Here is a 27,662-nt window from a genome sequence, read left to right as displayed (position 1 = left end):
CCTCATGATGGCTATGTTTTCTGATGTGTTAAAGGTTGTTGTGTGTTGTTGTTTGTCATAGCAGAGTAGGGTATGTTTTTCAATACACATTTTTAGATTTATTATTCACAAGTTTCCCTTAAAACATCTTAGAAATCTAATGAAAGATAAAGGAAACTGAAGAGCTAGTTCCCCTCGTCTTGGTTAGGCACACCTAACCTTTTAGCCTATCAAAGAATGTAACTCTTCAAAGTTAAACAGTACAACGAAGTTAAATTTCCTGGCTGTTAAAGTATTTGAGTGTCTCTCTGTCTCCTTCCTCATTAAACTTGAAAAATAGAGCTCTTACTTCACTGCAGTTGGGATTTCAATTGCATCTATCGATGTACTAGTTGTCAAATTTTCTTCTAATAGGTTATTGTTCTGTTTATACATGTTGGATGCAAATTGCTAGCGCTTTCTGTACAATGTTCCTTTGAATGGTTTAATCTATCTTGCTCAGTGTCTTCATTTATTACAGATTTTTTTACTAGTGGATTGAAAAGACTGAGCAGTACAATGGGATAGTTTTTATAATGTTGAATTTCAACAGTGATCTGAAATTAACTTTCAGAGGAGATATAAAATGTAAACCTTTTTTTGAACGTGAGTTACAATTAAACTTTCAACTAGAAGAATTCTGTTTCCTGTAATGTGCCTTAATGTTGATGCATGGGAGTAATTCAGGGACTAATGTTAATATATCTACTGTCCTTTAAACAACACCACTTCTGTGCAAGCCAGTATCCACACTCCTGACACTAAGATGCATTATAGACTGGTGAATGATTTGTTTCTGTAGTATAAATTACTCTGCTGTTTGTTCTTTTATGCTACTTACTCACTCAATGCATAACCAAATAAATGTCAGCACAAACGAGTCAATCTTTGCATATATCATCATTCCCAGAAAAGATGGTTTTATTCAGCAGACAAATAATACTGCTTGAGCCACCCCCACTTCAGGAATGCCCTTACAGAATGTGTTTCTTGTTTCCATGGACACTCTCCTGAAATAATCTCTCTTCTTAGTACCTCCTAAAAATAAGTATGGAGATTTTTGTAAAAGATTTTGTTTTGTGTAGGGTTTTGTAGTGTTAATTTTGCTTTCAGAAGCAATAGCTGAGTGTCAGAGCTAAAATGAAGTGTCCCATCAGAGGCATGTGTGCTATGGTACAATGATAGAGGTCTTCATCTTTTGGACCTATTTAAAGAAACTGATTTTACATAATGGAAGTAAATCCTGTGGAAAATTAAAAATAAACTGAAGTGGTCTCACTGCCATGAAATTTTCAAGCCCTTCAAAGCTATCCCTTTGTGGAGGGGTGTCACTTGGGGAATATTTGTGTTGATACAGAAGTTTAGGTAGATGATCATGTGGCTATGCTAGGATTAGATCATTATAATGGCTTCTTCTAGCCTGATGAAAGAAGCTTTTGCAACTTCAACTGCAATTTAAAGGTATCTCAGGACAGATTTGCCTATTGTTCTGTATGACCCTAGAGATTATTTCATTTTGGGGAGAGAACAGAAGAGGAAGCACTTGCTAAACAGCTGAGATAAGCAGCTTCTGTCAGTTGCTGGAAATTCATGGTAAGCCATTAGGGATTGCAGGGCAATTATTGCTTTGAAAAACAAAGCTACTCAATATAGGACTAAATTTTAATAAAATTAAGTTTTTGTCATGCACTGTCTGTGTTCAGTAGTTTTTTTTCTAGATAGAAATATTATCTAAAATGCAGTTGTTCTGTTCTTTCTCTTCTAAAAGAAATCAAATTTTAGCCTGCTGTTAGAGAACAGCTGTGTCTGGCGCCGAAGACCATTTGATAAATGTATGTAAATATAAAATGGTCTAGTTGCACAATGGGTTTCAAACATTGGTTTACTTGGTTATATCTTGAAGGATCTGTTGCTTAAGAGATAATATCTTTAATATTTTGTTTAGCAAGTAACCAAATGTAAATTAAACTTCTGAATGGCAGATGGGGGAGCCTGCTGGCCTATCTTTCAGATGGTGAAACAATGATGTTAAGTATTTATATGCTTATGGGTCGTCACAGGTAAAGAAAGTACAATTTCATGCAAACCTATGAAATTCCTTTACAGACGTTTGGGGGTTTGTTTGTGCTGTAGTTGGATTGGCCTGGTTCTTTCTCATGTTAATATCTATGGAAAGTTTTATATGTGTAAAGGCATTGCAGTTGTTCTAGAGAAATCTTTTTTAATACCTGGTGTTAACTCCAGAGTTAGCTGACCTTTTGTTGGCAGCAAAAAAAAAGATCTTGACCAGAGAGGCTTATTGTTCTAGTTGAGATTCCAGACTGGCTGTCAGGAGGCTTTTTGAAACAGTCAGCAGGGGTCCAAGCCAATTGACAGTGCTATGTGAAACGATATATCAGTGTTTTGCTGTGTTATGTTTTGATTTAGTCATCTAAGGTTCCTCATGAATTGTAGGAAAGGTAAGAATCAAAGCTGTTTGTGTTCAGAAACTTATGGTACAAATTTACTTGCTGCATTTATGACTAGCATAGGAGTTAAATTCACTACAGCTTTCAAACTAAGCTTTCTTGGTGAGCTATGAAATTCATGATTGCCTTTTAATACACTTGCACTTCAATATTTTTAAACTCCTCAAATCTTCTCTGTAAACACACTGACTATTACAATAAAATATTATTTCAGATAATTATTTGGCTCTGAATTTTTTAATCTCAAGGCATTTTCAGCGGTAGGGGGGAAAACAGTCTCCAGATTTAGACTCTGTTATTTGTCTGAGTTGTAAAGTATTTTGGCATTTGTTGTTAAGACTTATTTTCTTTAGGAGAGCTGCTCTGGTAATTGTAATAGAACTGTTTTATGTCATGAAATACCCTCCTAAGACTGGCATTTTCACTTGTATTATCTTTTGAAGGTTTGCTCTGTGACCTGCTGTGGTCTGACCCAGACAAAGATGTGCAAGGTTGGGGTGAAAATGATCGTGGGGTCTCTTTCACTTTTGGTGCTGATGTGGTCAGTAAATTTCTGAATCGTCATGATCTGGATTTGATCTGTCGAGCTCATCAGGTATGAATTTTGCTGCTGGTGCTTCTTAAAACCTCTCCTACTTCTTACCACTAGTGTATATTTGGAACTTAATTTGCACTGTGTTATTTCTAGAGGAAAAAGTCGTTCTAATAAAGGGCCTATAAAGGCTGTGTCCTTCTGTTGGCTCATGTTGAATGGTGTGTCTAATGTTAGTGGAGAAGAATACTAACACTGCATTTCTCCATTGATCCCTTCCTTTTGTACTGTCAATTGTTAGACTGATGTATCTTAACATCAGAGGTAAAGTCTCCGGGTTTAAAGGAGCAGAGTGACTTGAATTTGAAATTTACACTGAAGTTTGAGTTCTTTAGTTTCAGCAGTAGACAATTCCCTGGTAGTTCTGGCTTAAACTACCTCTACTTCACTTCATGGAAACATTAAATGCATTTTTACTATGTCTACAAACACGTCTGTACATACACTTTCACTGTTAGCAGTATTTTGGGTTAGCTGTCTAGAATACTTCGGCATAGATTGTTTTTCTTTTTGTACATTTCAGTCACGCTGTTTTTGCATTGTCAATCTTTAGAACACTTTATTAGGTTACTTCCAGAAAGAGTGCTAGTTAGGTGGACATCAGGTTTCCATTTCCTGTATAATATTTCAGTTTCATTACTTACTCAAGTTTAGAAGCTCTCTCCTGCTGTGAAACAAAAATAACCTCTTTCTTCTGTGTCGCTGTTAGGCTTGGGTACACTATTAGAACACTTTAAAATTTTTCTGTGTAATTTTACTGCTAAAACGTTAGAGAAGATTTAGTATTGATTCCACATGCTGGCTGGATTTCTTAACTGCTAATCAAGATTGCTGCAAATTTCCTGTATGCATATAGTTGATTTAGTTCTTTATGAAAGAAGGATGGCATCTTACAAAAGAGCATGATGATTGCACCAAAGTAAGCAGTTGGGTGTGCTAGTTGTACTACCTTGTAATATGAAGCTTTTCTTTTAGGAAAGAGGGAACATTGTTAGCTGATGCATCATACTACTTGCACGATTTTAAAGGTGCATTATCTTCTTAGGCAGGATCTGGCAGAATCACTCTCTTTTCATAATTTTGATGCTCTAAAATCACCTACAATTGAGGTGTGTGTAATCAACACCAATTTAAGCAACACTTAATTGTTTCAAGTTGCAATGATGGTGGTATCCAGACTTTGTGTGCTCCAAACTAATTAGGTCAAGCATCCATATTCTGTTTATAAAGCATAAAATGCTGGGAATCTTTACAGTGGCAGTGTATAATTGGACTTCAGCTATGGAAATGCTAAACAGTCAAGCTGATGTGTGTTTAACATTTGAAATGTCAGACATGGGGTCTGCTACCTGACCTGGCATTCAGTGTCAGGTAAGACAAAATGAGTGAAATTGTTGTCTGAAAGTCAAGACATAAAATAGCTTTTTGATGAGTTTCTGCATCTTTCTAATATGAAGTCCAGTTTGTCTCAAGGTTTTTTTTTTTTTTTCTTTCCCCTTCCAAATTTCTTATGTAAGCTATATTGATTTCTCTGGTGTTGACAGGTGGTTGAAGATGGATACGAGTTCTTTGCTAAACGGCAATTGGTCACCCTATTCTCAGCTCCAAATTATTGTGGAGAGTTTGACAATGCAGGGGGCATGATGAGTGTGGATGAAACTCTGATGTGCTCCTTCCAGGTATGGCATATTTGTGCACTAAGGTGACTGTAGGTGTTAGGCTGCACAGACCATGTTAGTGTGCTTGTTGGTGTGCTGGTGGTTAGTGTAAAACAATATTCTTGGGCTACAGAGAGGACTGCCCAGGAGGCTGGTATTTGTGAACACCTGTTCTCCAGAAAATATGCAATAGCTTAGAAAATACCAAATTCCAGTTAAGTTGTTCATTCTATTCAAATGCTCTAAAGTTTAATTGGGTGATTTTTTTAAATTTTTTTTTGTCATACCTAGTGGTTGGAGTACATTATTACGCAAACTAATGGTTATCAGGACCCTTTTAATATGGCTGCTTTGATCCGATTTTACTTCCCATTCCTTCCTTGGATGTGTTTTCAGCCCCTTTTCTTTCCCCTTCCTACCTCAATATAGTGGTAGAACTAGAAGGATTTAGAGTTAATATTATTGTTGCATGTAGAGCTAAAATTTGTAGGGTTGTAATGTGATTTCTGCCCCACCACCATCCTCATCCCCCTTGTTCCTGCTGAACGAGGTTTCATGTGGGCTTAACAGTATTTGAAATGTTCTTAGTTGTTGCTGACTCAAAGGAACTTCTTTATTTTCTCTAAGATATTGAAACCATCTGAAAAGAAAGCCAAGTACCAGTATGGTGGACTGAATTCTGGGCGTCCAGTCACTCCACCTCGCACAGCTAATCCACCGAAGAAGAGGTGAAGAAAGGAAATAAATGTAGAAAACACCATCAGATCTGTCAAGGACAAAACTCCATATTACAGTATATGATAAGTGTGCACTGTAAAACCATCCAGCCATTTGACACCCTTTATGATGTCACACGTTTAACTTAAAGAGACGGGTAAAGGATCTTTATTAATTTTTTCTAGTAGAAAGATGTGCGACACTGTATTGTAACAAGTATAGCTCCAAGTTCTAATATCCAGCATAGAGAAGAAAAAAATTAGGAAAAAACTATTGCAACTACATATTCACATTTACCACGGTTTTTAAAGTTGACCAACATCCCAGTTAAAACTTGGTGTAATAGTTAAACCAGATGAGAGCATGATGTTCCATTTGTGTAATGTGGTCTTATTGTTGCTTGATTGCTTTTACTTTGGTTATTTTGTAGCTAGAATGATGCGAATATGGTATCTAGTCTTATTTCCTGGCTCTTTGAAATTGATATGAGGAAGGGGCTTTCTAGAACAGCCATTAATCTCTTATCCTCCCCCTAATCTCCTGTTTTTTCATCATAATGCCATGTGCCCCATTATAATGCAAAGTTTATAGTACAGTAGTGATTAAAAGGCAAACTGAGTCCCAAATGCCCAGACTGGACAGCTTGGCAGCCAACATACATCAAGACAGAAAAACCTGTCCTGACCTTTTAACTTAAACTGCCACACAATTAATTTGTGCACTACACTATTTTAAATTATTGACATTACACTGTGCGATGGCACTTCATTTAACTTAGGGCAAAAATGGTATTGCCTATTAGTTGGTAACTTGATTAAGTGGTACCTTGGCTTCAGTTTTATTAGCATGAAACACCTTTGGCATGCTTAGCTTCCAGGTAACTTCCTACCTGCATCAAAATTCATCTTACATAGTTCCACAGAACATGAAGATCCTTATTTGCTAAGCCTTTGAAAGCTGACATTCTTTTTCAGAAGAGGGTGTATTTAAATGGACGTTCTTCAACATACAGTAGGCTAGATGATGGGTGGTGAGCTGAAAATGCTACAGGAATGTCCAATTTTATAATAAGGCTTACTTCACTAAAGATTCTATCATTTGGATTTTCATGATCAAATTTCATATACTATTGTATAGACTTCTGCTTTGTAGTGTACTATAGTAGCAATAATTTCTGTACGTGATCAAGAGTTACTCAGTATTTCTTTTCAGTTCTCTCCTTTATTAAAAGTTAACGTTGGCAAATGGCAAGATATAGAGAAGATACAAAATATATAGTAGGATAAATGAAAGGCACAGATTTGTGATGCTTTAGGATGCAATACTTATTGGACACAACTACAAAAGCTTTTACTGAATACTGTCAAATTTGTAAGATTCTTTGGGGGAAGGCTGCAGATTTATACCATTCTAAATGTGCATCAGTAGATGTAAAACTCTTGACTTCAGTATTGTCTTTGAAAATGTTAAATTGAGGATTCTAGTAACTTATGTTTTATGAACTGGCACATTATATAATGCAAGAGATATATTGATTTCTGACACAGTGAGCAAGTTCTTTAAAATGGATTTAAGTCTCTTTTCTAATTCCATTTTGTTTTAAATGCATATTTTAAATGTAGGTTTTTTCATTTAGTAAAAGTTGTCTAATTCATTTGAATGAAGTCTGACTGGTTATTTTAACATACCTGACTGTTACTGAAAATGTGTGGAGTTGGTTGTTTTTTTTAAAAAAGGAAATCTTACAGTATATCTGTTACTGATTTATACTGGGTTGGTCTGTGGTTTTGAACAATGGTTTATTTTACCCCACTTTGAAGCAAACACCATTTTCAATGCTTAGAATAAAATGTCAAAGTGTAGATTTCTTTTGATGTTGTTTAAAGACACTTGTTCTTCAAAGTCAGTGATGAGAGCTGTGTGAGAGCAACTGCAGTTTGTGACAAGGTAATTAATGAAACCTAGTCTGTAAGCACTGACATGGTAACTTTCTGCTCTAAGTCATTGCTTACTTGAGGTTTACTTTTGCAAGTTTTGAAAATGCTGAGTTTTACCAAGTGCCAGTCTCTGGGTTACCAAACATCTGGATTAACACTTTTCCATTTTTTCTTTAGTTTCTGGAACAATGTCTTCTGTATCATAAACTGTCCAGGTGTAAAGCTGTATGTTTTGTGAGTACCTAACATGCTCGCTTGTGTTACAGATGCTATGTCAAAAGAAAAATAAAGTCTTCGGGCCTTCTTCTGTGTCCTAAAGAAATAGGAAATTTTTAGTTTATTTAATGGCACTAGTAAACCACATTGGGTGCTGATATTCTTCAGAATTGTTGGTTTTATATAGCAGCAGTCATTTGGAAATTATTTGAATGCTGGTTTGATTTCTGGAGAGTTGGAATGTCTACTAACATCCCTCATCCTCTGTATGGTGGAAATCACACATGAGGTAGTAATCTTGCCCCTACAGATATGACTGATATTCCATACTAAAATCAAGCCTGATCCATAGCAGAACTCGCCACTTCAGCTTATATTTACAGGGTTAGTATACATCTCTATTTTTAATATTGTCCATTCTGGGAGAAGTAGAAAAGATAACCTCAGTCTGACTCTACTCAGATAAAATTAACTTTTCTCAATGGAAATTGCTAGTGGTTTAATGGCTAGTAATTTCTTTCTCATATAAACATCTTGTCTGTACAAGCCTTAAATACTGTTAAATAGCACATATAGTGTGCTGGGAATAAACAGGAGGATTCTCAAATGGGCTGTTGAGAGGCATATAAAACATTACACCATTTGAGATGAGTTTTTGCATGTTTCCCCCCCCACACCTTTATCTGACAGTAATACTCATTCCATGTTTATACTACACATGGTACACAACCTCTTGTTCCTTTCTGGTTGATGGGCATTTTGAATTTCCCAAATACTAACTTGATGTATGCTGCAACGGATGCTGCTTTGGTCTCTTTTGTGTTGGTAGATACAAGATTGTTTTGCATCACTTCTTTTTGTATGCTTTATAGTGCTCAGTGTTTTTTATACATGGGTAATTGTTTGTTGCTTTAAAGGAGGAAGAAGTTTCATACAGTTGTGGTTGCACTGCTCTAATACCTTGAACACTATTTCCGTTTAGTATATTGATCTGATGTATTTCAAAATACTGCTGTAGAAATAGACTCACTGAAAATGCTGTGAGAGACTTAAACTAGTGGATTATGTTTGGTTTGCTAGACACATCTAGACAGACAGGAATATTTGTGGCCACTGAAGTCTGAGTTGGTCATTTTACTTCCAAGTTTAGTGTGATTTATTGCAAGTGTCCTGCTGCCAGCTGTCACCAAGTTTCAAGATCCTGTTACGAAGAAAATCTCCATTTGTACTGCACTCTGAGAGGGAAGCCAATAGGTAGGTATGACACAGCTTGTAGCATCCCAGTACTGTGCATTGCTGTGTACTTACTTGCCTGGGAATCTGATGGAAATTCTTCAGATCTGCAGAAGGAAGTTGCTTTTATTGTCAGTAACATACATCCCTGTTGTAAGCTTGTTTGATCATAGAAATCCACCTTGCTGTGTTTCTGCCGAAGTCAGAATTGTTGAGCAGAAAGGTATGTTGTATATGAAGAAGTGTTTCTGTCTATGACTTATCTTTTGGTAAGTCTAAGTGGAAACTGTCAGATTGAATTGCTGGAGCTCTGTATTATTAGTTTGGGGCTGGGAGACTTTTTTTTCTCTCTCTAGCAAGTAGGTATATAAAATACACTTTTGCTGTTTAATATGGTTGAACTGAAGGTGATCTGAGAGTAACTGTTCTGGATAGCTGGAATCTTCAGAATTTGTAGATGACAGACACCAATATTCCATGCTTGTCCTTTAACATAAAGCTCAGAGATTAACATTAAAGGGATTCTGCTTTGTAGACGTTTATGTAGATAACAATTGTAAAAGCCTAGCCTTTAACTAGGTATTGACCTTCTTCCTGGCTGACTATTAATTTTTGTGTCCATGGCTGGTGTTTCTGGGACTGTCCTTGCTGCTAGGTTGGTTAGAGATGAAGGTGCCTTTTACCAACTTGCCAGGTAATACTACAGCTTGGAAAAGAGCAGAGACAGTGGTGCTGTCAATGTGTATTGCTTTTGAACTCATTTGAATTGCAGCTTGGTTCATGATTGGTATCCATCTCCTTTGGAATGTACATGAGGACAAATGTGAATATTTGACTTCAAATGAACTTGTGCAAAAAGCAAGGGCGAGAGAATATCTCTTTATGCTGAGACAGAGAGGACAGCAGCACAGTCAAATGTTTGAGTCCATATGGGCTAGTACTCCTTAAAGGACAAGGGAGAGTTTTTTGATACAAGTCAGAAATTGCAATAAAGTTCATGCACATGGCCATTTTCTTGTCAATAAAAAGGAACTCAATGAATCAATACCAGGATTGGGACATTTAGGCAAAGCCCTGGATGTTTTGTTCTGCTGTCACTTACTTTCCTTCTGCTAATTAGCAATAGAAGCTTTCAAGTTCACTCTCAGTGCAGCTGTATGCTTTTTTTCACCTGGATCATACATGGATTTTGCTTGTCTTGTTCCAAAGGTTTATCAAGGTTTCGGGGACACACAGCATCTAGCCGGGTGGCTGTGTGCAACTCATGGTCTTATAACCAAGTGTTGTCACTGCATGTACCAGATGATCAAAGCTGAAGGAACCTCAGGCCGTGTTGGGCTGAACGCTGAAAAATTGTGTGGCTCTAACTCTGTGTTGGGTCAGTAAAGAAGTTATGCAGATAAGACACATGTTTAGGTGCTTGTTTTGGGTTTGCCAAATTCTCATCTTCTATGGATTTCTGGAACTGGTAGTACCTGAGCATCTTCCCTGCAGAGCACTCGGTGTGCTGGGAAAATAGCTAAGCTGTCTGGTTACTTCTTTTGTGTCTCATTATGCCTTCTTAAAATAAATAATAATGTTAAAGGGTAATAAGGACACTTCATTCTTTTTCCCAGTATCCTGTTTAAACTCAATCTCTGCATCTCTGTGTCCCAAGAAATGAGACTAAGAAGAATTCAAAATAAGTGTTTGCTACAAGCCCTTGCCAGTACATGACTACAATAATGTTTTCCAAGAAAAACTCTTTTCTGCCTGAAACAATCAGAACAGGTAGAGCTTTGAGCAGAGTACATGTATTGCCCGTGGCCTAGCACAATCCCTTTCCTGGGTTCCAGGAATCTGCAGCCTAAGCTTCTTTTTAGCTGCAAAGTCTTTGAGGCAGCCATATCAGAAAGCAGGTGATGACTAGATCCAGCTGCTGATAAAGAACAATAAAAGTTATTTTGTATCATCAGGTAAAGATGTAAGCATTATGTGAAAGATAAATAGCTCATAGGCTGACCTGTAGAAATGAGCACCACTTGACAAAAATTCTCTTTAAATAGGTTAGACATGCTTAAATGTTAAGTTTCAGTATTTTAACTTCACCTGAGTCACTGTTAAAGGGAGGAGGTAAAAAAAAATAGGAAGGATTTGTCTAGTTTGTCTATTCTTATAGATGGTTCATATTAAAGAATAGTAAATTATATTTGTAGAAAGCAAAATAATTAAGCTACTGATATTGTTTTTGTTGGTAGAGAGTTTTCCCTCCTCCTATTGCTTTAAAGGTTTGGCTCTTCAGGGTTCAAAAGATAATGCTGTGGATGGATCCAATTAATTATTGAAAAGGCCTAATCAGAAAAAAATAGTATATTGAGGATAAAACTGGTACAGATCATGACATGAAACAGAGGAGCACACAACATTGATGGATGCAGAAGACAACTGTGGCGAGTGAATATATTCCATTGTAAGTTTTTCTCCATTGTTTTGAAGTCCCAACAAACATAATGTGAAAACAGTTACAAGTATTTCACGTTGTTCCTTCTGACATTCATGCAACATTTCTACAGTTGCCCATGCAACTCACTCACTGTCTTGTCAAATTCCTGGGCATGTATAAATCAGTAGTTTTCCATTAGCTACCCCAGAATATTTTGGTTTTATATTTCAGGTTCCTGTTCCTGGGTGGCCATTTGCAACTTCCACAAAGACTGAATGTGTAACACTTTCTGGGAATGCTGTGGAAGGAACATCTTAGGAGAATTTTATTTTAATAGGCATCTTAATTGTATCTGATTTCCAGGCGACTGAGTTAAGAGCATGAGCTAAAAGACTTACTACCTTTTCTTGAAGCAGTGGAGAACAAATCATATTTAATTCATTCCTACTCAAGGCTCTTACCCAAAGGTACAATAAATTGCTGATATGGTAGGCTTAAAGGTTCTTGCCTTGCCTTTACCATCTAGAGTAAGAAGACATACTTTAACTTTGTCTGACTTGTTTATACTAATGCTATTACAATGATTCAGTATGGTTACTTAATAAAAAAGACTCAATCCAGTTGATGTAATTATTTTCTCTTGCTCGAATTAATCTGGCATGCAGATGCCATCTAGTGGTCAAAGGATAGTGCATGGAAAGCTGTTACTGCAGCTGCAAAACTGATGTTTATTCCATGTTTATCCTGCTCTTGTCTCATGTGAAAACCTTATTCCTTGATCAGTACTGAAATACATGCATGGTGCTAGGCTTCATAACAGCTTAGACCTTGATGCATTGAAACTAGGCTTTCCTCAGTTAGATGTACAAATGTATTTCCCAGAAGTTTTGCAGACTTTGTGAAATCTCTTAAATTATCTGAGGATCCTGAAGTGGGTAGTGAGGAGTGGAAAGAATCAGAGCTTCCATGAAAAGCATAGAAAAATTAGTCTTTGTCTTAGGTGAAGATTTCTGGATTTCTTCCCTCACCTCTGGAATCTTCTGTTTTCAAGTCTAACCAAGTAGGGGGAGATTATAGATTATCTTCATTGTTTTCCAGTGACTGAGAAGGACTGGTGGAAAATATGTAAGAAAAAGTATGAGGTATGTTTAGGTCTGGTATATATCAAAACTACAGGAAAGAAAATACATTGATTTTTGGGTTTTATGTGGAATTTTAATTGGGAGATGCTCTCAGAATAGGGCTAGTATTAAATGTTGACATGTTACCTAACCAAATGTTGTGTTATTTGTGTTTCTTTTAGTTACACGGTTCTTCATTCTACTTATGGGCTTGGTACTATAGGCACGTACTGCTGAAAAGAGATTTGCACAGTTTAGACCTGATTTGAGGGAATCGCTTGATGTTTAGCCAGGTTCTTTCTGCTGGTTGAACAATGAGTTGCTCTTGAAAAGCTGTATCTACACTAGTTCAAGGCAATTTTGTGGTGTTGAAGTGAATCCTCCTGATTGTCCTCATGTACTGCTTTAGATTGCCAAGCTTCTGCTCTTGTATGCAAATTAGGTCTTTTAGGTTAGTTTTATGCAACAGAAGTTAGTTCCTAGTGTATGCCCATGGTGTCAATGATCCAAACTACTGAGCCACACTGAAGTCTGTTACTCTGCTGTACCACAATTTTCACAATATCCTTTCTGTTCTTTTTGTCATGCTTTATTGCTCTGATTGTCCCTTTCTTCTTTTCTGCTCAATGATGGCAAAGTTTCTTTGGCTTCCCAGGTGTTGCAGTATGGTGTACCTTAGGCTGCAGTAAAATACTCATTTTTCAGTCTGTCTATGAGAGAGATTAAATCTTTGGCTGGATAACCCAGCAGCAGTCGGAAGAAGCTGTGCACTTCAGTAGTCCCTGACTACCAGAAGATCTGCACTTGGGATATGGGGCACAGTTCAAAAAGGATGAAGAAGCCTTCTTGAAGACCAGGGCAACAAACATTTGGAGGTTCATAGCATTTGTCTTTACTGCAGTGATACTGAAGAGATGTCTTCAGGGGCATTCAGCTTCTTGTGCAATTGAGATTCAATCCAGGTGAATTTACTGTTTTCCTATCCAGCTTGTTAGGGTGGAAGAGGGGGACAGGCATGTGAGGCTTCAGATGGGGCTAGTACATGGGCCTGAGTGTGTGGAGAGACAGTGAGTTGCTAATCTGAACAGGAGGGCTGCTTTAGTTCTTTAAAAGCAATTTCACAGGGCTGTGAGGTGTAGGAGGAATCTGCCATGAGAGAATTCTACCTCAAAGTGTGTATTTTGTGCCACATGAGGTCTGTCCAAGGAATTATGTGGACTGCACACAAGGATAAGGGGCCTGTGTAACCTTCCTGAACTTCTAGAGATAATACAGTGTCTTCCCCTCTCTAAGTGCTGTAGGGGATGAACTGATGGCATTGCACACAATCCTGTGAACAGTAGCAGTGACAAATACTTGTTGAGATGTCAGTTTACTTGGAATGAAAGGCAGTTACCTGCTGACACTGTAGCAATGTTTTTTTCCCTTCCACATTCTAGCAAGCTTGAAAGGCTTTATGGCAGCTGTTCCCAGGAGCAATGCCGTGAAGTTTGTTCTAGAGGAGATGCCTTGTACTACGGTGTGGTCACTTCAGGATTAGAGACTTGGATGTTAGGTACAGAGCTGCTATTTCAAAGCTGCAGTCATGGATTGGTTGTAGGCTAAGTGCCCTGGGGTGGCAGGATAAAAAGAATGTGTTGTCCTGCTTGCTGACATGATTTTCAAAAGATGTAGCAGTCCAGTGGGAGGTAGACAAGCTAGTATTACAAGATTTCAAGCATTGGTTGCTGAGGGGAGGCCATGCTGGAAGGCGTGCTGTTCATAGTTGTAGTCTAAGGTACAAGTGAGAAGGGAATAGGGAAGGAAGAGCTTGTAGACAGTCCTGGTCACAGCTGCTTACAATTTAAAGCAGGCCTGACAGCAGTTCTTGGACAGCCTGTGTGCCAGTCTCACTGAAGCTCAGAAGCAGGAGACTCTGGGAAGGTGGTGGGAACACCAGTATCTTCAGGAGCCATTTGATTTCCCTCCAGAGTTTGCACATCCTGTTTCTTGATAGTGAGTCTTGAGTCATGGGCCAGCTGCAGGAAGAAAGATGAGGTCAGCCTGATCCTTCAAGAAGCTTTCACATGCTTCTGGCCATCAGGTACTCTCATGTGTGAGCATGAGCTCGTGGTGTGGAAGCGGAGCCTATACAGGCTTACTGGTCCTTCAGTCTGCCTTGATCCTGGGATGTATATTTGCCCTTTCTGTTGAGTTTGGGCAGTTAGTCCCCAGAGGACCATGTTCAGTCCCTAAGAGAAGTTTGTATTAATCTACTCATACCTGTCTGTTTCTCTGTCCCTGAAGTTCTAGGTCCTACTGGCTCCCTGAGAGCCTTGTGTTTACCCATGTGAGGATTATGGGTCACTTCTCATGGAGTGCAATTTAGACTTTGCTGAGCTGTTTTGGTTCAGCCCAGGTATTGAAACCACTCACATTTTTGTTTCCACCACAAATCACCTGACTTGCTGGCTTGTGGTTTTCTAGAGTACAGACTTGAGTCATGTGTGAAACTAGATGGGCATGGTGACTCCAAAAAGGAGGCTTCAATAAAGGCTGGACTCAGAATAATTGCCTTCAGCCTTCTGCTGAACTATTGGCTCAAGCATCTGTGTGGGATGACAGTATAGCATGGACTTGTTTTGCCATAAAATATATTCAGTTCTTCTAGTAGTAGGTGGTAGTTGAGAACAACAAATAGCTTTTGCCCTCAGAGCTCTGTAGTGTTGAACTGAGGAAATGAAGCTCTGAAGCTTGTGGCTAGCATGTGAAGGTTGCCCTTGTTGGGCACCTCTGGTAATCGTGTGAGAGCCTGACTGTCACATACTTGTCAGGCATCAATTTATTCCCATGCAATGTTGTGTATTCTTTTTGTAGGTGGCAACAGAGAAATCTTAATGGGCTAAGTATTTTTCACTCAAATGGACTACTTTTGCTGCCTTAACAAAGAAAAACCCAAGTACGATTATGTAGTAGTGCAGGAATTTGAGTTATGAAAGCAGCCAGGCGGTGGCATCAGTGCACAGCAAATAAGCATTTGAACCTCACTTAAGGAAGACCAGCACTTGTTTAGTCACTGAGGTCTGTACAAGCGGGCTTAGATAGGTGAAATGCAGCTTTTTAATGTAACTGATCAATAACTAATTATTTGCAGGCTTTGATGGTCAACTGTTTTTAAGGGGTTTAGATGTAGTAATTTTTGTACTCAATTACTCAAACTGTATTTGTGTGCCAATTTGTGTATGTAGATTTGTTACAGGTTTGTTATGGTAATCTCTTCAGTCACGAGTTTTGGTGTTCTTGTCTTCAAGCTGCAGAAGACTTTTTTGGGGGAGCTGAAGTTCATAATGCTTTAAGTGAAGAAATGCTTCTCTGTGTTGCAAACCTCATTCGTTCCTATCTTGCTTTTATGTTAGCATAGCCTATAATCCAAAAGTATCTGAGCATAAATCTGTCTCACAACGTTTTAAGGTAGGTAAGTATGATGGCAGAAAAAAAGTCAAAGGTATTTTTGACAATAGTGATAGTGAGAATTAGAGTGAAGATGAGTTCTTCACTCAGGCCTGCAGGCAGGGTTAGATTCCTACTTAAAGACAGTAATAGTGTCCTGTGTACAGTATGGCCAACACCAGCCACTATGTCCTAATAAAGGTTCTGGCTTTTTGCTTGGAACAAACCCAAAACTTTGGTTCTGTCTTAGTCTTTGTTTTATCAGATTTCTTTTTTATTTCTTCGTTTTAACTTAGTCAAAGAAAGGGGTGAAGCTTACTTTTCTATCAGACGCTGCTTTGTTGTTGTTTTTGCTGTCCCCCAAATAACACTTCTAAGCAGTAGCTGAAGCAAATACTGCAGTTCCTCCTTCACAGCAGTGTTGTCATAGTGGCAATAGCACTGACCTGCTGTGGTGGTAATGTGCATTGTTTAAATTGCCTTATATTGTTGTCTGCTCATCTCCCTTTGCTTATTGCTGCTAGATAATAGCCTTGTCTTTTTGTGCTTGGATCTAATGCCTGCAATTCTTAGAATCGGATCAACAGAGGAAGAAGCATTGTGAGACAAGAAAAAAAATCGTGATCCTTGCTCAGCTTTATTACTAGCACATCTCAGAGGATGACCTAGGCAATGCTGGGCTCATGGTTGGGTGTGCTGCAGTGGTTTGCACGTGGCTTTGAGAGATAATTTCTACGAAAAATAGGGATGAAGGCATCTGTCTGAATTCTTCCCATTGGAACCATTTGTTAGTACCTGTGGAAGATCCCATGTCAGCATGTTGTCCATGAGGTAGGAGCTGGACTTCGGCAACTTCACAAGTGCTTCTTGATATTCCTATCCACAAAATTCGAGTGTCTGTAATTCTGTAAAACTCAGTTGTGCATTTATTTTGCACATGTCCCATTTCTTAAAAACCCAGCATGTATTCTTAAATTTACATAACATTAGACTGTGATACTAGAACATTGTACATCTGTCCATGTAGGAGATGGTACATGCTGCTATGTACAACTTATAAGAGAAACAAGAGCAAGTGAAACAAGGGGAGAGCACTGGAATGATACTTGGAAATAGGCATCTGAGCCTAAGGCTAACTTTAAATGGAAACCACTCACAATTCCCCTCTGAAATAATATTTGAAAATCAACTGGGTTTACCCATTTTCCTATAGGAAAAACAGAAGTGGTGTGCTGCAGTTGATGTTTATCTCATTTCAGTATGACTGTCTCTTTTCTTTTCCAAGAAAATGATCCACATATGGCTTCATCTAGCTTTAGTATTTCCATTCTGGGAGTACTAAGCATTGTAAGCCTGGTGGGAAATAAGCCAGTTGTATGGTTTCATACCCACTTACGATGGTCTTTATGTATCACTTCTTTCAATCTGAAAATCTGCCTTTATTTTAGTTGCTTCTGTTTAATGTTTATTATTTTGTGGCTTCTGCTGCTATCCTTTATTACAGGTAGCTGTTTATGTGTGTATATATATATATTTTCCAAGTATCCCCCAACTTTGGTTAGGTGGCCAACCTGAACCCCCCTGGAAACTCAAGTTGCAAAGCTAAAAGAAGCAGTTGAATTGCAGTAGAGGTTAACATACTCTGAAGAGTATGTTAACATGTTCTGTACTACTTTAGAAAGTGTTTTCCTGGTATCCAGGCTACCTATTTTATGGCTATTCAGCTGGAGGTGGTGGTAGCTGGTAATACTGTTTTATAAACAGTACAACTCAGTGTGAACAACCCCAAGAAACAAATACCTCTTTGAAATGTGTGATGCTGCTGGCCAAAAGAGTAGACAAAGTGGCCTTTCATTCAAAGTTAGAGATAGGCCCATACTCACTTAAATGTGAACTGCAGTTATTTAGGAAAAGAGCATCTAGATGTTTCTTTTACTAGCTAAGAGAATTTTTCAATTGAGTTGTGTAATCTATAACAAAGATAGTGATAGAATTTACATAATGCTTTTCACAATTTTCCACAAAACAAGACTTTATCTGGCAAAATGACCTCTTATGCTTACGATTAGTATGTCCCAAGAATTCAATGTCCTTCAGCACTTCAGTCCTTCAGTCATTTGTATAAGAATGTCATAATTATTCTCAGTGCAGGTGATCTGTATATCAAATAATTTTCTTCCTCCTGGCATGATGTTCATAAGGACTGTGGAGATGGTGCAAGGAGATTGGAGGAATGAACCACAAGGCTGAACACCTGGAGTTCAGTGTGTGTACCCTGGACCTGTTTGAAGAGTAATTACAGGGATAAACATAAGCATATTTCTAAATCTCCTTGGCTTGCTCTTCCAAAGAGTTGAACTCTTGAAGATGCTAGCCCCTCATGCTTCTATTGCAACAGTTCACACTCTATTTATGATGTGAGGTAATCTAAGACTGTCTCTCTTTTTTTAAGAACTCCTAACTGCCACAGATTGGAGCACTAACTGCAGTCATGTACCATCTGTTGTTGTCTCTTGGCCATACGGGCATGTTCCTGAACGTCCCCTGTGTCAATATCCCATGTGTGATAGGTAGAGAGGTTTAACTATTTGTTCATGAAGCACCAGTGTATTAATATCTTTTTAAAGCAAGTGATTGTCTTGCATTAGAAGGAGATTGTCTTGTATCACACACTAATTTAATTCAAACTGTTGTTATAGCAGGTATTTAGGAGAAAAAATTTGTAATCTGCCAGGCACATTAAATGTTCATTGAGTTCAAATTCTTAAAACTCACAGAGTTACAGAATATAGCTGTATCTGCAACTAATGTATTTTTGTAGTTATTGACTTTCTTGAAATGCTATTTCACTAATAAGAGCAAATGTTGTTCCATAAAAAGCAAGGAGCTTATGTTGATCCCTGTAATTACTCTTTAAAACAGATGGGACATACATGTCCAGCTCATTTCAGAAGCCCCAGGCACAGCAGTTTTGCAGTTATGAGAATTTAGTCTTACTTCCATGAAAAGGAATGGCAGTCAAGATAATTTGTTAACTCTTCTTGATTCTTACTGCACAGCAAGTGTATTGTTGAAAGGACATGGAAAGCCTTGGAAAAGTAGCTAAATAGAAAAGAATGCTGCACAAAGTGCCCTGGGCACTGAAAAATGCTCTTTTTCAATGTCGGCCATTCCCAGTGTGAAGCTTTCGGTGCTGTGATGGCTGTACTGTGAGGCAGGCCATCCCTAGTGAGTCAGCTTTCCTGGCCAGAATCCCACATGGATCATTAGCAAGTTGTATCCAATAAAAAAAAAAACCTGGAAGGCAAAGGTTTCATTTCACACTGTACAAAAGCCATCTATTTGGGATCAAGGCTTATCTACTACTGCATGGAATCAGCCTTTTATTGAACATAAAAGTCTCATTTGAAGCTTATCTAATGATTAATATCTACTGACTGTCTTTTGTTGGATCCCAACAAAAAACCTGTCAGGTCATGTATTAATTGAGGCATGACAAGCAACTGATTTCCTCTGGATGATGGCAAAAAAGCAACCATTTCAAGGGCAACAGTTGCTAATTTGGAACTAAACTGAAAGATAGGGTCTGGATTTCTTTCTTTTGGCTTGTACTTTATCATTGGGATTTCTGAAAGCAGCTGGAACTTCTGCTAAACAGAAACAGGCTCTGTCTGGCTTAAGCTGTTGAGATGCCTTGCACTGCCTGTGCCAGCTGAGCCCTGTGTCCCAGAGGAAGAGTTCTGCCCTGTGAGAGGGCACATGGTGGTAGTGCCTCCTGTCTTCCTGGCTCTGCCAGAGCAAAATCTAACTCTGTGGGAGTCCAGGAGAGGATGCCCAGAACCTCTGCACTCTTTTGTTGCCGTGGCAACAGCATCTTCCTTTCTGAGCTGCTTCTATGCCACAGGTACTGTTGCATATCTCGGGGCTGCAGCTACTTCCTGCTATGATCTCCTTTCTTTGTTTCCAGTGATGCAGAACAGGCAGGCATAACTTTCCTGGTGGAAAACTCGGTGTCCTCTTGCTCATATTAATTTCCCACTGACTTTGGTGAAAAGGCACACCCAGATAAGAACTACCACTACTTAAGGGTTGGATTTGATGATCTTAGGAGCCTTTTCCAATGTAAATGATTCTATGATTCTCCACAACCATGAAATAATAAACTAACCTTACTAGTTGGTTCCTGTAATACGTACCTGTACATAATGAGTCATCAAATTAAAGACTCACCTCAGTCGTTTCCTGTTGTCTTAGGTATTTTATCAAGTAGTCACCAAAGAATGTCTGTAGTGAGATGTAGCTAATCCAGATAACAGAAATCTTCTGCCCTCTCACAATAAGTTCTTGTTGTAAGTTAATAAGTTCATGCTTTGCCGGATCTTTCTTCTGCAGTGTGGAAATGCTATGGATGTTGTTTGTAAATGGCATTTTGGCATGGGTGAAAGTGTGTCAGGGTTTTATGCTAAAAATTAAATAAGAGAGCAGCTGTGTGATAGTGCTTGACCCCAGTCTCAGACTCTCTCTAGTTTACTCCTCTGGACATGTCTATGAGTCCTGCAAGACTCAAAAAAATGCATCCTGAAGGAAGCTGCATCATGTGACTGAAATCTCAGTGAAGCCCTTTCTAAGAGCTACTCTCATTGTACTCATCCTGTTCAGTATCTAATTACTGTACACTTTGAATTCTAGCAAAGTTTCTCCAAAGCCTAATCCTATACACAAAAAAAGTGACCTGGAAGCCTCAGCAACCTCAACTTTCATCTAGGTTTATCTCAAGAACTGTTACTAAGGAAGGGAGAACTGCCAGCTGTCTCCTGAAAGGAAAGGGTGTGCTTTGAATGGAAAATGGTTTGGACTATAACTGAGCTAGTGGAAGTAAGAATTGCACTTGGAGATTGCCTATATTGTATTCTCTAACCCTCTGATGGGAAGAAAGTCTCTGCCTCTATACCCCTCTGGAAAGTGTTTGGGAGAAACTGCTCACATCTCCAGGGACAGTGTAAGATGCTGGAACCTGTGTAAGGTTGTATGAGGAAGATGATGCCATAGGAACCTCACCCCAGTATAGCCTGAAGAAATCTAATTCTCACTAAGCAGTCAACTACCTACTCCCTTGTGAGACTGTTCTCTAAGGAGCAGGAAAGAGAACTCATGATAAACCTGACTACGTTCATGTTGCTGACCTGTCCCAGGGAGACACTTTATTATGCTAATGATAAAATAAGATGATGCTGCTTCCTCTCCCCTGATGTTTTCAGCAGAGAGCAGATCTGCTTCAGCTGCCTTTAGCCCATCAAGGGTTTTGGGACTTTGTTGGTGAAGAAGTATTGTAGCCACATGGACTTTGATTTTGCAGAGTCCGCAGGCAGTAGTACCTATCAGTTGTTCAGATGGATTTGTGTAATTAATCAGATTAACTTGTGGGAGCAAGAGGACAGGTCTTGCCTTCCACTTGAGTAATCAACCTCTGAAATAATTTGTATGCCAAGACAAGTAGTACATTATATAAGATTTGAAGTAGTATATAATTGAAGATTTGCTGAGTCTGTGTTCTTTTCCTAGTGGGTAAAATAAATGGTCAAAAAGAGAAGGCTTTTGTCCAAACGTGAGAATTAATTGGAGATGAAAGTGAAACCAGAAACATTCTGACATATTTTGTCATACTACCACCCTGCGATTTCAGTGCTGCCTTTAAAGCCAATAGGGCTTACTTATTCTTGAGTTCTGCTGGTTTTTGCTTTATCTTTTGGTAGTTTGCACTATTGAAAAGTAGTATAGAACAGTAGTTGTACTCTTGCCTTTCAGATCAATTTATTCAATCACATTCTTCAAGCATATATAACCTAGAAGGAAGCTTTTATATGGATTAGCACTCCTTAGTCCTTTTAAACTGATTTAGTGGAGAACCTATATGTGTACTTAATTAAACACAGAGGTAGTTCTCTTTCAGTCATTAGGACTATTTGCTTATTGAACTTCATGTGACTTTCCCCCTAAGTACATCCTAGACTGCAGAAAAACTCTTTTAAATCTCTAGTTCCATTTTCAGAGCCTGTTCTTATGTGCAGGATTTTTTTTTAATATGGGGAGAAATGCATTTTTCATCTCACCCAGAAAAATCGTTGAAGTGCGACTGTTTGCTAAGAAAGTGAAAATGAGGCCTGAAGAAGGCTCTACTGAAATCTAAAGGGTTAATAGTAGGGTATGTAACAGCATCCACGTGCATATCTCCATGCTACAGACAAACACAGTTTAAGATCAGAATCAGATCTTTGGGAAGATCCTGCCCATTCCTTGAGCATATTTACTCCAGTCATTTGATATTATTCTGAAAACCTCACAGAATCACAAATCTCACTACCATTTGTGAAGTTGCCTGCGGGCTCTGTTCTGCAGTTTTTTTTCCCAGGACTTCCCATAACTCAAATGCCTCATTAGATTACTGTTTGTCCTTTTCATATAAGTTGAATGCAGACCTTAAAAAAAAAAAAAAAAAAAAAAAAAAAAGAAACTGAATGCCTCAGGCCATTTGAGAGCTGTAATTATGTCCTCCTGTCTTTCAAGGGATAGCAGCTCATACAGGAAACTTGATCCAAAGTTCAGAGAGGGTATTAGAAAGGCAATGAATCTTGTTAGCCTTGTATGAGGGTGCAGGTGTGGATTTATCTATGGATCAATACCTTGCCCATGCAATGTCCATGTGTTGCAGCCTTGACTTAGAATTCTGTTGTCCCTTAGCCACAGCTGCTTGCAGAGTTACTGAAAAGACTTTAGGAATGAAATTACAAGAGAAGTAAATGTTAGTGTCACAAACTGTTCACAGGAGAGGCTTTCAAGTCCACTAGAGTGTTTTGAATGTCCAGTTCCTATCCCTTCTAACAGGAAGTACATATATACCCAAATGGCAATGAGATTGTCAGCCTGTATTTATATGGAGCCTCTCTATATGTGACAGTGTGTTACATATGCAATCTTTCACATGTGCATGTTGCCAAGTTACAATTGTCATGTCATGGTAGTGCTTCCTCCCATCATTGTAATGTCTGTTTTATTTTGGGCCGGGGAAGGGCTGTGGTGTCAAACTAAATAGATGCATCTTGTTTACTGCCCTTAAATATAAAATGTTTTCTATAGGAAATTATTTTTTTTGCATGAACAGTAGAGGCAAGAGAAGAAACATATCTCAGCCAGCTTCAGCAAAGGGAAAGAACACAGACAAAAAGAAATCGTTGAAGTTTTGCTGTATAAGCCTGTAGCTCTGTAGAAGTCTCCATAAGTTACAAAGCTTTCAAGAAACATCAAGAACTACTGGAAAAAGAGCTGGAAGGAATTCTGTAAATATGGATCAGCTCGCAAATACACATCAGTATTGCACAGCAACCAGCTTTCTTCGTTATTCATTACTTAAGTGATATTGCTGTTTTATATTAAGATGATGAATTAGACTTTTTTTCCTTTTTAAAAATATATATAAACCACTTGGCTTGTCCAATCAAAGTATCCCATTTTGCTGCTAGGAAAACTCGGTGTGTTTCTGGTGCTGCAGTGATTGTGCAGTGCAAAAGAAGCTTCATGCAGCTTCCATGGAATATTCTGCTAGGGAGACTTACCAGAAATTTGGTAGAGCCTGGATCAACATCAGGGTAGTACATATCCACTTCAAGTGTGAAAAGCAGCAGCAAGAAACCAAAGCCTACTGTTTTTAACTGTCTTGTTCCACTCTCCACAGTTTTGATACAATCTGGATGTAACACCCAGTGTCGCAAGTCAGGCAGTCATGCTTTGTGCTTCCTTCTTTGAAGTTCTAAAAGGATGTTACAGCAGAGGGCAGTAGGAACCTACCTCTGCTTCAAGTGGTTTTGGCTCACAAGCATGCAAGTATCTGTTTTCTCCCCACTCATCTTCCCATCTTTAATGATATTTAAGGACCAGATAAAGCTTAAAGATAGGACCTGCCACAACTTTTGTCACTGTATTTGTCATGGCGAATACAAGGTGTGTGTGTTTGTATCTCCATTTCTAGTCAGTGAACTGATCCTCAAGATTTAATGGATGCTGCAAAAAATCCAGGCCCAAGCTAATGGCAGCAATTGGGCAATTTTTTTCTCAATTCAGAATCCTCTAACAGTTAGTAGAAGGGAAATGATGTGACAAATTATACAGTTTATAATCCAGCATGTCTTTCTGATAGTTGCTGAAATACCTTACTGTTCTGGAAGGCTGTTTCTTAATTTCCCAGTACAATATCTAAGATTTGAAAACCAGAGAATTTAGAAATGCATGCATTTAGGGAGGGGGGAAAAAGCCAATGCTGCAAAGTAGTCTCCAGCTTGGAACCTTTCATATCCACACAGTATGATGATGTCAACAGTGCCAGGATTACCTTCCCTCTGCGCATCTCCTCGCTTTGGTCTTCGCTCCCTCTCAGCATCTTCTGCCAGTGCTAGAAGCCACTGTAGTTCACTTGGATTTGGTTGTCATTTTCTCCTGTTAATTCAAGTCAGTGTTCCAGTACTGTCAGCCACCTGAGTAGGTTTGGGGTTTCCCTGCTATCCTGTTTTTATTTCCTGAAGGGGGACATGCTCGTACACGTTCTTCCCTGGCTCAGCAGACTTGTGTCTCAGCAGCAGGCGCAGATGTCTCTGAGCATAATGCCAGTTCAGAGCAGAGATCAGCAGAGGCTTTGAACTTGCTCCCTCCTTTAATTGGAAGTAGCCCGGATCTGATGAGCTTCCAGACAACATTGCAAAGCTCAGCTTTCCCCCGCCCCCGGCTTCTCCAGGCGTGTGAGAATGTAGGTGTGTGGGAAGGAGGGAGTTGTCATTGTGAAGAATTGTTCAGGAGAGTGGGGAATTACTCATTTCCTAGTTTACTGGTGAGGATCTGCCTTACGTATTGCTACACCTAGGATGTATTTTTAACTCTCCTGTGGTAACTATAGCATACGTACAGATGGACTTACTGAAGGATAGATAAAACATACTACGAATTACACAGACTGTGCACAGGGATACTAGGAATGTGGCTGACTGTAGAAGTACCTAGCTCTTGCAGTCACTCACATTTTTTAAATTGAGACAGTACTAGATAGTCTGGTTTATTTTTTGTCTTTTTTTTTTTTTTTTCCTTCTTTGTTTGGCTATATGCTTGTAAAAGATAGGTTGAAATCAGGAGTTGCGTAGCAGAGGTATTCACAAAGTGGGCTGCTTCTAAGGCCAGAATAGTCCCATCTGTAAAGGACAAAAGCTGCTCACTGCATGGTTGTTCAGAGCTATTCAAGGATGGAAAACGCAAGGAATCATAGAGGTGAGCTGCAACTTCCAAAGATCCCTTATATCTTGTTCTGGTGCTTTTCTCTCCCTATTACTCAGATGAAGTCCATGCCTGGTGAAGTCCCATTTTAGGCAGAGAACTGTCTTGTAGGATAAACAGCAGGAGGGGGAGGCAGGGTAGTGAGTTAGTAAAGTGTATTGCTTTGGTGATGTCTGCAGCTTGTCACATTAACTCTAACATTGCATTACTGCAGCTCCATGTTCAGAGAACCCCTCTGTGCCATGCTGTAGTGCTGCAGGGGATCATGGAATTGGTGAATTCTTGCCTGCTTCTCTGGGAGTTGTGCCCAGGATGCCCTGATACAGGAAATAGCCACTAGGTACTGAGTGGAGAATGCACATCTCTCCAAGCTAGCTATGCTTTCAAAGCTAAATATTCCTGCAAAATTCCTTTTAGAAACTGTTTTCGCTATGCCTAGCTATAAAGACTGCTTTTTAAATGCTATATTCAAAGAAAAGGCACTCAAAATTGATCACACAGTGATTGAGATGATTGTAACATGGATACTTAGTCAATGATTGTTCCCCTAAAGTATAATCAGGTGGACAGATAAACATGTATTGAAAACATATTTAAGTCTAAATTTCAATACTTATACCTGAAGTAACAAAGTAAAGGATGTAAAACAGACCTGTGCAGTTTTACTAAGTCCTTTCTGCTTTGTCAGTGTGAGTTTTAGTGGGAATACTTGCTCTAGTTCTGTTCATGTCTTTTTAGAGGAATTGCTGAAACTCTGCAGGGAAAAGCTAAACCACATTATTCTTATCTAATTCAGAGCCCTGCATATGTTGCGTGGTACCACTGAGGTAACTCCTTTTCCATCAAGTCATGCTGCAGTGGTACCTTGTTTATGTTTAATTATGTGCTGTTTATTAATAGAAAACAATGAAAACAAGCAGCTGTTCAGGGAACAGAAGCAAAATTACTAAAGCAAAACAGCTGAAAATTTTTCAAGCAAAATAGATTTGGTGTTTGAAATTTTATTACACATACACATTCTGTTTAAAATTTTAAGAAAAGTTTTTGAACCTTTTTTAAATTTGACAAGCCGAAAGTATCTTGTTTCAATTATAATTTTAGATACAATCTAAGTTGGTACAAAGCACTTTGAAAAGCAATTTCAGTATTTTATTTTGCCATTTTTTGTATTTTTAATTACAAAGCAAACTTGAATGTTTTGACATCTTCCAGAGAGGATGGAAAATCTGTTTTGAAGTTTGTGTGGCCTGAGGTTGGTCAGTATCTTTTGCAAAGGTGAGATCAGCACTCTATATAGCTGGATGGAGGAGTTAGATTGGAGGAGTTAAGGCAAAATAGAGAAATAAATATTCACATGGAAACTGCACAGCTTGTCTATTTTAGCCTTGGTCAGGCTTTAATGGATGGCTGATTGAGTGTGCCTACCTCTAGCTGTATCTGAACCAGAGGAGTGTTAGGTTAAAATTTGTAGTGCAAGGTCTTATGACTTCATCATCACTGGACTTCCTCACATGGTGGAAATTTTGAATTTTGACCAGCTGTTACTGATACAGACATTTGAGGGAAGATTGAGAGAGACAGGTTTGATCCAAATACGAGGAAAAGCAAATTAGAGCACCCAGCTATTGAGGACCAAGGTAATTGGCTTCATTCTGTATGCTTAGAATACAGTAGCCAAGAGGAAATAATCCTGTAAAAAGAGAGAAGTGCTGCATTACCTGATAGGTCTGGTTTTCAATGTCTGAGATCCATGGTCAGCCCTCTTCACAGTGGTAAGTGATAAAAAAGGAAAAGCAGGAATGGTTACCTGGTTCCTCCTAGTGGGCATTAATTGAAGCATTTGGGCACTGTCACCCTTTGGGGACTAACTGCTAAGAAGTAAACTGTGTGTCCTACTTCATTTTCTGGTGTGCTCCTGGCAGAATGCTGAAACGCTACTGGCTGGATTTGTGACAGCACAATTGTGGCAGTGCCCATAAGGAAAAGTATTGAGGCAGTAATTTGTCACACAGGCCAATTGAATATCCTTAATAAGAAGCTTCTAGCCCATGATTAAGAGCGAAGAAAGTAGTAATACAATTGCTTCTTTATATTCAACTGATGTCTCCCAAATTAAGTAGTAAATTCATAAGACCTACACCATGAGCTAATCTTCTGTGGAGTAGCACCCTCTGCTACCTCAGAGTAGTTATGATTATTACTGTTACACAAACACGTAGATGTGCTGAGGATCAAGGTGTGCAGCACACACAGCAAGAGGGACCTTGACAGTAAGAAAGTCAACCTAAAATGGAGTGGCCAATTCCTCGACAGGGTGGAGAGATGGGAGGGGGGAACTGTCTGAGAGTCAAAGGTAAGTGCAGGGTCCTGCACCTCGGGAAGAATAACTCCATGGACCAGGTTCAAGTGCTGGAAAGGAGCTCTGTGGAGAAGGACCTGGGGGTCCTGGTGGGCAACAAGCCATCCATGAGCCAGCAGTGTGTCCTGTGGCCAAGGAGGCCGATGGAATCCTGGGGTGCATTAGGAACAGCACTGCCAG

At 38.9% G+C, this 27,662-nt stretch overlaps 1 protein-coding gene and 2 long non-coding RNA genes across 9 annotated transcripts in view; 2 read left to right on the top strand and 1 right to left on the bottom strand.

Annotated features, from left to right (window-relative positions):
- Positions 1–7,113, top strand: part of PPP1CB (protein phosphatase 1 catalytic subunit beta) — a 28,912-nt gene extending 21,799 nt beyond the window's left edge. For both annotated transcript variants that reach the window (XM_014877273.2, XM_088162818.1), the window contains exons 6-8: positions 2,930–3,081; positions 4,623–4,757; positions 5,364–7,113. In XM_014877273.2, the coding sequence (XP_014732759.1) occupies positions 2,930–3,081; positions 4,623–4,757; positions 5,364–5,468 (392 nt within the window). In that variant the 3' untranslated portion in view covers positions 5,469–7,113. The remainder of the gene's footprint in view (positions 1–2,929; positions 3,082–4,622; positions 4,758–5,363) is intronic.
- On the bottom strand, positions 6,109–24,295 carry LOC148224255 (uncharacterized). Of its 4 annotated transcripts, XR_015802817.1 has the most exons (3): positions 23,422–24,295; positions 16,607–16,687; positions 6,109–14,400 (listed from the first exon to the last, which is right to left on the bottom strand). It is a non-coding gene; the product is annotated as an uncharacterized LOC148224255 (long non-coding RNA). The 4 variants fall into 4 exon arrangements; XR_015802818.1 differs by having other exon boundaries at positions 6,109–22,287; XR_015802819.1 differs by having other exon boundaries at positions 6,109–18,092.
- Positions 24,296–24,590: 295 nt separating this feature from the next.
- LOC148224253 (uncharacterized) overlaps positions 24,591–27,662 on the top strand; it is a 48,715-nt gene continuing 45,643 nt past the window's right edge. The window contains exon 1 of one of the 3 annotated variants that reach the window (XR_015802821.1): positions 24,591–25,117. This is a non-coding gene — a long non-coding RNA (uncharacterized LOC148224253). The remainder of the gene's footprint in view (positions 25,118–27,662) is intronic. The other 2 variants (XR_015802823.1, XR_015802824.1) reach the window with 2 other exon arrangements.

The sequence above is a fragment of the Sturnus vulgaris genome, chromosome 3 (assembly GCF_052056855.1).
Source record: "Sturnus vulgaris isolate bStuVul1 chromosome 3, bStuVul1.hap1, whole genome shotgun sequence".
NCBI classification, from domain to species: domain Eukaryota; kingdom Metazoa; phylum Chordata; class Aves; order Passeriformes; family Sturnidae; genus Sturnus; species Sturnus vulgaris.
The sequence above is the reverse complement of the archived record's forward strand: the minus strand, read 5'-3'. Positions and strand labels throughout refer to the sequence as shown.